This window comes from Beta vulgaris, chromosome 7 (assembly GCF_026745355.1).
Source record: "Beta vulgaris subsp. vulgaris cultivar EL10 chromosome 7, EL10.2, whole genome shotgun sequence".
NCBI classification, from domain to species: Eukaryota; Viridiplantae; Streptophyta; class Magnoliopsida; order Caryophyllales; family Amaranthaceae; genus Beta; species Beta vulgaris.
In genome coordinates this window covers 4,641,960-4,652,405 of record NC_079208.1, presented here as the reverse complement: position 1 = coordinate 4,652,405, position 10,446 = coordinate 4,641,960, and the positions used below count along the sequence as shown (strand labels likewise).

At 33.0% G+C, this 10,446-nt stretch overlaps 2 protein-coding genes and 1 long non-coding RNA gene across 3 annotated transcripts; 2 read left to right on the top strand and 1 right to left on the bottom strand.

The window, feature by feature from the left end:
* Positions 1–849: 849 nt before the first annotated feature.
* On the top strand, positions 850–2,016 carry LOC104898450 (F-box protein CPR1). The gene has a single exon (XM_010685535.2). It carries the CDS (start codon positions 850–852, stop codon positions 2,014–2,016), a length of 1,167 nt encoding a protein of 388 aa, XP_010683837.2.
* A 1,630-nt stretch (positions 2,017–3,646) lies between these two features.
* LOC125499485 (uncharacterized) lies at positions 3,647–7,786 on the bottom strand. Its single transcript, XR_007276357.2, has 3 exons — positions 5,978–7,786; positions 4,927–4,989; positions 3,647–4,190 (listed from the first exon to the last, which is right to left on the bottom strand). It is a non-coding gene; the product is annotated as an uncharacterized LOC125499485 (long non-coding RNA).
* Positions 7,787–8,074: 288 nt separating this feature from the next.
* Positions 8,075–9,237, top strand: LOC104898386 (zinc finger A20 and AN1 domain-containing stress-associated protein 4). The gene is made up of 2 exons (XM_010685464.4): positions 8,075–8,228; positions 8,356–9,237. Exon 2 carries the CDS (start codon positions 8,448–8,450, stop codon positions 9,006–9,008), a length of 561 nt encoding a protein of 186 aa, XP_010683766.2. The 5' UTR covers positions 8,075–8,228; positions 8,356–8,447; the 3' UTR covers positions 9,009–9,237.
* Positions 9,238–10,446: the final 1,209 nt, after the last annotated feature.

The window sequence follows — 10,446 nt, the reverse complement described above, 5'->3', positions numbered from 1 at the left end:
TTTTCTTTCAGTTAGACTTTCTTTTCTTTCAGTTGGACTTTCTTTTCTTTCAGTTGGACTTTCTTTTCTTTCAGTTGGACTTTATTTTCTTTCAGTTAGACTTTCTTTTCTTTCAGTTGGACCAACTGAAAGAAATAATGGACTAACTGAAACAAAATGAAGACTACCTGAAGAAAAATGTAGACTACCTGAAAAAGAATAAAGACCAACTGAAACCCAAGTAAGTCTAACTGAAGCACAAAAACCCACTGAAAAACAAAGAAGACTAACTGAAAACAAAATGAAGACTACCTGAAAAAAAATTGGAACCACCTGAAAAAAAATGAAGACTACCTGAAAAAAAATTGGAACCACCTGGAAAGTCGTCCGACCAAAATTATGGTCGGACGAGTCCGACACAATACGTTCTCTTAGTTTTTTTATATAATTGTTTTTTGTATGATATAATCAGTAACTCGGTTCTATCTTATATAGTCATTTTTTATGTGACATAGTTAATTTTAATTCATGATAAATTACTATAATTCCGATATACCTAACACTTGTTGTATCTCATGACATTAAATTTGTAACTTGTAATTTGTAACTTGTAAGAGATTATTAACTAGGCCGAAACTTGCTGACCACAGAAACTTGACATTTACGAAATCATACTGTCGCCTCATTTATTTTCCTACTTTGAATCGGTTTCCAAATTATAAAGCTATAAATAAAAGATTACAAATCAGTTGGCGTCAAACCAACAAAGGAAACCAAATCCGCAATACAACATTACAAGAAACATGACGATGTTACACATGAACAAATAAAACGCAAACTTTAGCAAAACTTACCAAAACAAAACACATAATGAAGAAAAAAACTCGAAAAAATCATCATCTTCCAAGAGAAATTCTCGAGGAAATCTTCAACAGAGTTTCACTACCCATCAAAACTATTACTGGGTGCAAGAATTTAACCAATTTATCTGAGGAACTTTCTTGCATATTTTCGGACTCGAAATTCGACGAATCACAATCTAAGCAGTACAATCGCCCTTGCATCCTTGCTTATGGCAACAAAGATTCAAAAACAAAGATTGATCAATTCTTATTGATTGAAAAAACAGAACGAAAAATTCTTTCTACAGAATTCGACGTAAATTTCATGGCAAATCACGCTAGTACAAACTTGTACTTCTTGGATTCTTGCAATGGTTTACTTCTTCTAGAGGATCATGATCGTCGATTATTATGCGTGGTTAATCCCTTAACACAAGAGTTTATTAGCTTACCTCAGAGTAATAATCAAGTGTCTAAAAAAGGACATAAATCGTATTATGCTCTAGGGTATAGCACAAAATCTGATAAATATAAAGTTGTTAGACTTGTTGGTAACTTAAGGGATGCACAAGGTGGTTATTATCTTGAATATTATTGGCATGTTGAGGTCCTTACTCTAGGGACTAACAAATGGAGGAAAATAGACGGTTGTGATCTCGTGTTACAAAACGGGTGCATAGACGAAGGTCCGATTATGATTAATGGTGCTTTATATTGGTTGAGTCATATAGGACATAGGAACGAGATTGTAAGGTTTGAGATTGAATTAGAGGAGTTCAATTTAATTCAATCGCCGTTAAATTTAGGATGTCTTGGTTATTCCTTAAGCTCGCTTAATGTAGTTGATAACATGCTTTGTGTTGGAATATATGAAACGAAGAGATGTAACGATTCAAGCCATGGGATGGAAATGTGGGTTATGAACGAGAATTATGGTGTTTGGAATATTTGGAAGAAAAATGTTGTGATTTATGATAATATGAATTGTGTTAGGAAATTTAAAGTAATTCAAGTGAGTGAGAATAAGGAGTTGTTGTTTATTATGTTAGTTGATGCGTTGAAACTTGTGTACTATGATACCACGAAGCGCACCGCAATGGAGGCTCGAGTCTGTGGGATTGACAAGAAGATGAATGGAGTTGTTTTTAGTCCAAACTTGAGGTCAATTAGTACATGTATAAAGGATGTCCAATAACTATATATTTTTGTATTTTGTTTTTTATATTGGTATTTAGTATGTACGACGTAAATTTGTGTTTTTTTAATGTGATTTTTATGCTTGCTAATGCATAATCTTGATGATTAATTAATATTTTTTGCTACTATAAATGTAATTCATATAAAGTTGTTATTTGTATGAGATGTTTTTTTCTACTTGTAGTTCGTTGTGAGATTTAATTATTTAGTCCTAATACTTTTATATATTTTTTTCGTTGTCATTTATCTATATTATTCCTACATACTCTTCTCACCGTTCGTAATCTTATTTTTGTATCACTACGTCTTTCCTACAACTTTGTTTCATTTCACAATATGGAGCAACTAAGATGATATAGGGATACAATTTTGTCCCATAAATTTAATGAACAATTTTATTAGGAAAATTTGTCTCATTTAATAAAATATTTGGATGAATTTACTATATTTAAAGCCTTTTATCCATTATCTATTGTTTAAGCAACTTTAAAATTTAACCAAACACATTATAGTTTTTATCCAGTATAAAGTACAAAGAAAAAGAAGGGTGATTCGAATATGTGACTTATCGTTGACAACACCTCAATCTTAATCACTAGGTCAAGACATCCTTAATAAAACATTATAGTGTTTCAGCTTAGTTGAAGTTCAGACAAATCTAAACGAGTTATGAATCAATTTGAGTTTATGTCCACTCGTGATTGGATCGATAATTGAGCAACAAGAAATTGACACAAGTCCCTTCTATTTATGTGGGACAATAAGCTTTGCAATTTTATTTTCTTTATTAGATTCATCACTCATATGAGCTGGCAATAAAAAGTTAAGAATCTCATTTTTTATTTTTTGATATTTGCTTTCAATATTGCAATCGTTACTTTTCTCCTTCAGAAAGGAGAATAAATTTTGTCTGCAATAAAATATGGGTTATGCTATATGCAGCCCTTAGGGTTGTATATAAAACATAAATACACTACTTAAAATGGAAATAAGTTGTGAATTTATGAAAAAAATTTGCATCAACCGATATAATAAATGATCAATTAATACAACTTATTTCCATTTATAGCTTTTTATATACAGCCCTTAGGGCTGCATATAACTTTTCCCATAAAATATTCTTCATAGCGAAGGTACAAATTGCATAAAGAGACGTAATAAAGGGGATTGACCCGAAACAATGTTTCATGACTTCATCGATTAGTTAAGGTAGCGTGAGATTAATGTGGTTAACAATATTGACCTAACAAAGTACCAACATCACAATTCACAGCATGTTGATATACTAATAGTCTAATACTTACCACTTACCAGCTACCACCAGCTAAAACCCACGAGATACAATATCAAAATACAATAACAGATATACTATCTCTATCCAATTGCCAAATATGATAAGTTGTCATGTTATTGCTGATTTATAACCTCGTATATGAGTGGGAGAGGTCGTAGTTCAGACTCTCAGTGGAGTACTACCTTGAATTTTAGGGCATTGTTCAGGGTTTGAATTCTCATTCCAACAATATGTTGGAGAATTTACTTCTGAATTGTTCAGCCTTGTATCCCATCCTCTAAATTGGTGTGTTATGCAGGCTATGAGTTGGTCTTCGTACCAATTATCTTTCCGAATAATAATAATAATCTTGTATATGAAGTATATAATTTTACATTTGAAAATAGTTAATTAGATCATTTGTATATATCAATTCTATATTACTTAAATAGCCTCATATTAGAAATTTACTCACAACATAGACCCTTGGGGTCTAATAATAGTATGACTTTATATCACTCACATGGGAGACCAATGTTCAAATCTTGGTGAAAGCAAATTTCAATGTTGCGAGAGTAGGTTGGAACTTGTTGGGCTTCTGGGTGAGTGACTCTATGCGAGAGTAATCAAAAGGAACTCTTCTTACCACAAGGTTCCTGTAACGCCCCGAAAATTCATAACCTTAATCAAACACAAATTGCACATACTTGCAGCGGAAATGGAACTTAAGCATGTGGGATATGGCCCACTAATACAATGCAACCTTAAATAGTCCTTGATATCTATACATAAATACTCGACCCAAATAATAATAATAATTTCTCCAACACCAGATACCGCTCACTTTCCCTTGAACATGTTCCTTATTAACAGCGCACTTGCAATGGCTATGCTCATACCTAAAACAGAAAACAAAACATCATGAGCCGAAGCTCAGTAACATACTACCCTAACAACGTAAATTCATTTCAATTCATTTTATTTGCAAACAGGGAGAAGAGAATATAGTAAAACATATTTCAAATTCGTAATGAAATAATAGCAAAGTAAAGCAATTATAAATAGCATCTTGATACTTCATAAGTTCCCATTATCTTTCATCTTTTAGCTTGGTAACTGGCGAGTATAGACATGTGATGACCCTCAAGGAGCCCAGCTCCCTTTTTGGGTACACCACCATGTGATGATCCTCAAGGAGCCCAGCTCCCTTTTTGGATACACCACCATGCGATGATCCTCAAGGAGCCCCGCTCCCTTTTTGGATACACCGCTCGCACCAAAATAGCATGCGGTACCCCTCAAGGAGCCCAGCTCCCTTTTCGGGTGTACGGCGGGTGCGAAGGTACGTGCACGACCATAAAGTAGATAAGCGTAACATTATACTGCCAGAACCTCTTTCACTTTTATTTATCATGTTTCGTTCGTTTAGCATTCATCGGCATAAGCCGTAGATCTTTCATCAATCATACTTGAGCATCAATAACTCATAAGATCATCATTTACGAAAATCATTCAAAGGCAATTTAATCCCACAATCCATATAAGAATCACATTGCAAAATCCTTAACATAATTATAAACATCATTTCATAAACACATTTCGAAGGGGATCGTGGGTGTTAGCAATAGATGTTACCTGGATTCCTGCTTAATAACCTTGAAAGCCGGGGGAGGCTTGTAATATCTCTTCCTTTTTAATCTAATCAATTCAGGGATTAATAAAAAGACTTGTTAATATTTTATTCTAAATTTGAGTTTCTTGATCCGTTTCCATCATGTGTCTATTTTAGGAGGTGTGTAGGAGTTTTATATAATAACTTCTTTGGTGGTAGATATAAAGTCGTAGGCTCCCTTCCCACTTAACAACTTAGCGTCTAAGTCGTAATTCATTATTTGTGAGCATCATGAACGTCTTGTTATAACCATTTTCATATTTTATAAATTGAACATTAAGATCATGTTATATGTTTGTTAACCTTTAGTTTGAAACTTCGTTCCACTAGTCATAGGGTCCCTTTAAACATATTCGTCATTTTATAAATTAAAACAGTGGTCGTTGGTGATGTTACAAAGATTCATTATTTCAACTTTTATAATTAATTTTACTTACGTTACTATAATTAATAGAATTATAATTTAACTTATCATATGTTATCATATTAAGTACCTTGTTCAATTTAATACGTAAATTATCTTCAACAAGTTAATAAAACAATTTCAATTATCGTAACCCAATTTATCGTAAATTACTAACATTCCTTTATTATTTTCATATTATAGGAATATATTGATAATTACTAAGTGACGTTATTGCTAAGTTTTCTTGTCAATTCGTAATATTATATGTTTATTATCATAAATAGTTGTCGTAAATTTAATATATCAACTTAAGTAAGTCTAACAATTTCATATTACAAAAAATAAGGTGAATCATTAGTGATAATTATCTAAATTAGTTTAGGTCTTGTTGCCTGATTAGAACAACTAATTAAAGAAGTAATAACCTAATTAATTAGCCCATTTAAAATTAACAAATTAAGTACATGAATCTTATTAGTGGGTTTTATTAAAATTAAAATCAGATTTTAAGCCCATGTTATAATTAACTAACAATAAGTTATACTTGGGCTTAAACAAAAAAAACAACCAAAGTTTTAAAACAAAAGGTGTGAGAGGTATTTTCATACCTCTGCTCATTTTGAGCAGGCACGAAAACAGGGCAGAGGAAGGAGAATGGCCGGCGGTGGGGTCAGAGCTCCGACAGCAGTGGAACGATGGTGTTCGTCGGCTTCCGTCGAGCGACGAAGTCTGGTGGTGCAGCGTGAGGACGACGAAGGTGAGGTGCGAGGGAGAGAGAAGAAGGAGAAAGAAGGGGCGAGCGAGTGAGGGTGTAGGCGAGAGGAGAGAGAAGGCGTCGGTGAGGTGGTGCTATGGTGGCGCATGGGAGGCGCAGGAATGCCGCGGTGGTACGAGGGTGGCTGACTTCGAAAACAGAGGAGAGAGAGTTGCGGAAAAACAGAAACTTTGGGGGCGTTTTTGGTGGCTTTTCCGGCGAGGGTAGTAGTTTTCTGGCGAGTATATATTTAGGATTGTGAATGGATGATAATGGTGAAGTAGCCATGGGTATTTATAGCCACTATTGGGGGTTAAATTTTCAGAATTTGGATGGGTCGAATTGATGAAGAAAACCGAAATTTTGGGTGGGTTTGATTTGATAAAAATTGTATTCTTGGATGGGTTTGGTTTGAATTGGAATTTTTAATGGAGGTTGATTTTGTTTGTGTAAAATAATTCATGGATTAAATAAAACTCCATTGTTGGGTACTTGGGTTGGTTTGTGAAGAAACTATGAAAATGGTTTGGAATGTTTGATGAAACGATAGTCTGTTGTTGAGTTTTATTGTGCATAATAATCCATTTTAAGTTAGATATTCATGGGTTGAATTGAAATGCCATTGTTGGGTTGTTTGTGAAGGAAAAATGAAAAATGGGTTGAACGTTGATGAAAACAGTTTCTACTGTTTTCTTGAGTTTTTTTTTTTTTTTTTTTTTTTTTTTTTCCTTTTTCTTTTCTTTTCTCTTTTTCTTTTCCCTTTTTTTATTTCAAATACTAACAAAGTTGTTCCAATATTATTGGATTAGTAGTGTATCTAATTTGTTTATTATTTTGTTTTCTTACTTTGATCATTTAACATAACTTGTTATTAATTACAACTCTTGCCGTACATAATAAATATATACTTCTAACAAATTAATTATCCATTACTTGGACATAAAATAACGAAATTTCGATTATAACTTATTATTAAATGAAAAAAAAAAAAAAAATTAGCCACTAATTATTATTATATAATTTAAGAAAGTTTAAATTTCCGGGATATTACAGTTCCTGAAAGGGAACCCAAAAATAATATTAATATAAGAAGAAAGACATAAGTCAAACCTAGCAATATAACTGATTTGAGTTACTCGATTCAAGACCCATTTTGATTTGAAATGGATCTAGAAACTCAACTATACCAATTCGATTCGAAACTTGACTTGGATCAATCATAACTAAAATTGGTCTAACATGTTGACCAAAAATCCCAAATATTAATATTATACTTCTACGTATATTTTCTGGAGGCGAATACATATACTTATATTGACCCGGACATTATTTGTCACCCAAAATTTGCCACAAGTATCCTTTTGGATTGTCCTTGTCAAATCTTATTTCGTGAAAAATAAATTCTTATAGATAATGAACTCAAGTTTGATATTTATATCGTTAAAGCCCTAATATAACCATTATTAACACCCTATAACAAACATCCAATTTAAAGTCCTTGACAATTAGTCTAAAAAAATCCATCTCATTAATAAATAAAATAATATAAACTTACAACTTTAGATCCTTGATGTATGGTTAACTCAATTAATAATCATCCAAATTAAGTAGTAACAATAAAATGAAAAAAAATAAAAAATGAACTCATGATGATCTCTAAATAACAACATCTTTACTACCTAACCCCAAAAAAAAGTTGATGTGCATATATAGATTATAGACCACTCCAAAAGCGCCACATAAACCCATAAAAAGCATACCGCGTGTTTCCAAATTGAAGATGATCTCTCTATATTATCCTTGTCCAATTATTATTTTATCGTGGCTTCTTCCCATTTGCTTTAATTTCCATTACAGCCTGTTTATTTACTTAATATTCCATTTTGCATAAATTATTGCTTCCTTTTTTTAATTCTGTTCCTCCTTTCTTTTTATTTTTTTAAAATTCAATCCCATCATCATTTGACCTTTTTCCTCGTTGTTTCCTTCATTCTCTCTCCTTATCTTCCCTTTATAATTTCTGCCATTGTTTCTTCTCTCTCTTTATTAATCAATCCTTCATCTGACACAAATTTCAGCAGTTTATTGCAGACATAAAATTTCAGGTATAATTTCTTTTTTTTTCCCTCAAATTTTATTACCCATTTTTTTTATCATATGATTGTAATGCTTGCATAATGTTAAACCCATATTGATGATATTCTAATTTAATTGTTGGGTTTTGTATTGTAGATCTGTTGGTATTTTTGAAAGGAGGAAAACAAAATATTGAAAAGAGAGGGATAAGATATTGAAGTTGTGATTAGATCAAGAACGTTGAAACAATGGCAGAAGAGCATGGATATAAAGCAGCAGAAGGGCACAGATTATGTGCAAATAATTGTGGGTTTTTTGGGAGCTCAGCAACCTTAAATTTATGTTCAAAATGTTACAGGGATGTGCATATGAAAGAAGAACAAGATGCGATTGCAAAAGCGGCCTTAGACAGCACAAACCCGCACCCACACCCTAACCCCGAAACTCTTTCGGGGTTGGGGTTGGATGCGGGATCATCCACCTTAGTCGAGCCTAAAAGCTCGACTGAGGAAGGTTGGAACTCGGCTGTTGAGATAATCTCAACAGTCGAGGTCCAACCTGGATCTGTAGCTGATCTGATAACTCGACCTGAACCTGTGGTGGTCATGTCAGCTCAACCTACCCGATGTCTAACGTGTCGGAAACGAGTTGGGCTGACAGGCTTTAAGTGTCGGTGCGGGTTGATGTTTTGTGGGTCCCATCGATACCCGGAACAACATGGGTGCACGTTTGATTACAAGACAGCTGGCAAAGATGCAATTGCTAAGGCTAACCCGGTGATCAAGGCAAGGAAATTAGACAAAATTTGAAGGATAGAGTAATGAAATTTGGACCCTTTGGATTATGTTTTTTTTAATGAATATTTGAATTTTAATGAATATTTGTGGGATATTAGAGGAATTTGATGGTGGGTTAATGATTAAAAAAAATGAAAAATTGGGAGTGTATTTTTTTTTCTTCCCTTTTTAATTAGGCACATAATGTTGAGGTGGCCAGATTAAGAATTTGTAGTATATAAAATTTCTTATCTTTTGTTCACCTAAAGTTTATCATGCGTATTGCCGATTGCGTAGTAGAGAAAAGTTAATTTTGATATTGGACAAAGTTTATGTCTATATCCGGATGTTAACACTAAAAATTATTTTTTTAACTTATTATGTATTTTTACTTATTTTAAGCTCTATAAATGAAAAATGAGTAAATAATCACCCTATAAATTGCACATATGATCTTGTAAACAAAAAATTGCACATATGATCTTGTCAAAAAAAAAAAAAAAAGTGCACATATAATCTTGTCAAAAAAAAAAATTGTACATATGATCTTGTCAAAAAAAATTGCACATATGAGAATTGAGATGGTATTCTAAGAGGTTGTCTTGGCAACCAACCGTTTGAGTCTTTTAGGGGACTCAAACGGGGGTAATTTGGTCATTTTAAGCCTTGGAAATTCACGCGCGTGTTGTTTGGTACCAATGCTAGGTTAGTTGGTACCATTGTCCGAAAATTTTGATACCAAAGTAAAGTTGCTTGGTACCAATCCTGATAACAATGTGATACCAATACCAGGTTATAATGGTACCATTGTGTAATTTTTTGAGTGTTTGAGTTCTAAAGCATTAAAATTGCAGTTTTCCTGTAATTAGATGAATACTAAAAAGGATAAAAGAAAGGCATTATCCGTGATAGGATGTTGACCTTTGAAGTTTAAAAAGTATAGTTTCTGAACTTGAAGAAGTGGCAAACATGATCATCAACGCATTATCAGTAGCGTAAATATGCGCAAGTACATGCGTAAGCCGACATGCCTGCCGTTTCAACTAGATTTAATTAAGCGACTGAGATGGAAAATTCGTTCCATTTTCCACTTGCATTATTTGGTGCATGCATATAGGGACTTTCGGGTGATTTTCTAAATACTAAAATACATCATACAAAAGGAATTTATAAATGTTCAATTATATACCATCCCAACTAGTTCAGTTGGTTAAAGTTTTGTGATGTGGGGTCTAAAAACTTGGGATGAAATTTCGTCTACATCAATCGTTCTTGTGCCTCTCTCTATACCCAAAAAAAGTTATATACTCTGTAAATGTATATTACCTCAATTTGTCAATACATGCAACATTTTTTTTGGCACAAGAATCAAGGAGGAGGAAAGAGAACCTTGCCATTTACTATATTGCCCATGTGATAGTTGTGTCGGGCATCCACTTACTGTAATTAGTAAGGAAGGATACATAAATCA

What these genes read in the sequence shown, in the direction of transcription:
- LOC104898450 (XM_010685535.2), top strand. Translation starts at nt 850, where the DNA reads ATGAAGAAAAAAACTCGAAAAAATCATCATCTTCCAAGAGAAATTCTC.
- LOC104898386 (XM_010685464.4), top strand. Translation starts at nt 8,448, where the DNA reads ATGGCAGAAGAGCATGGATATAAAGCAGCAGAAGGGCACAGATTATGT.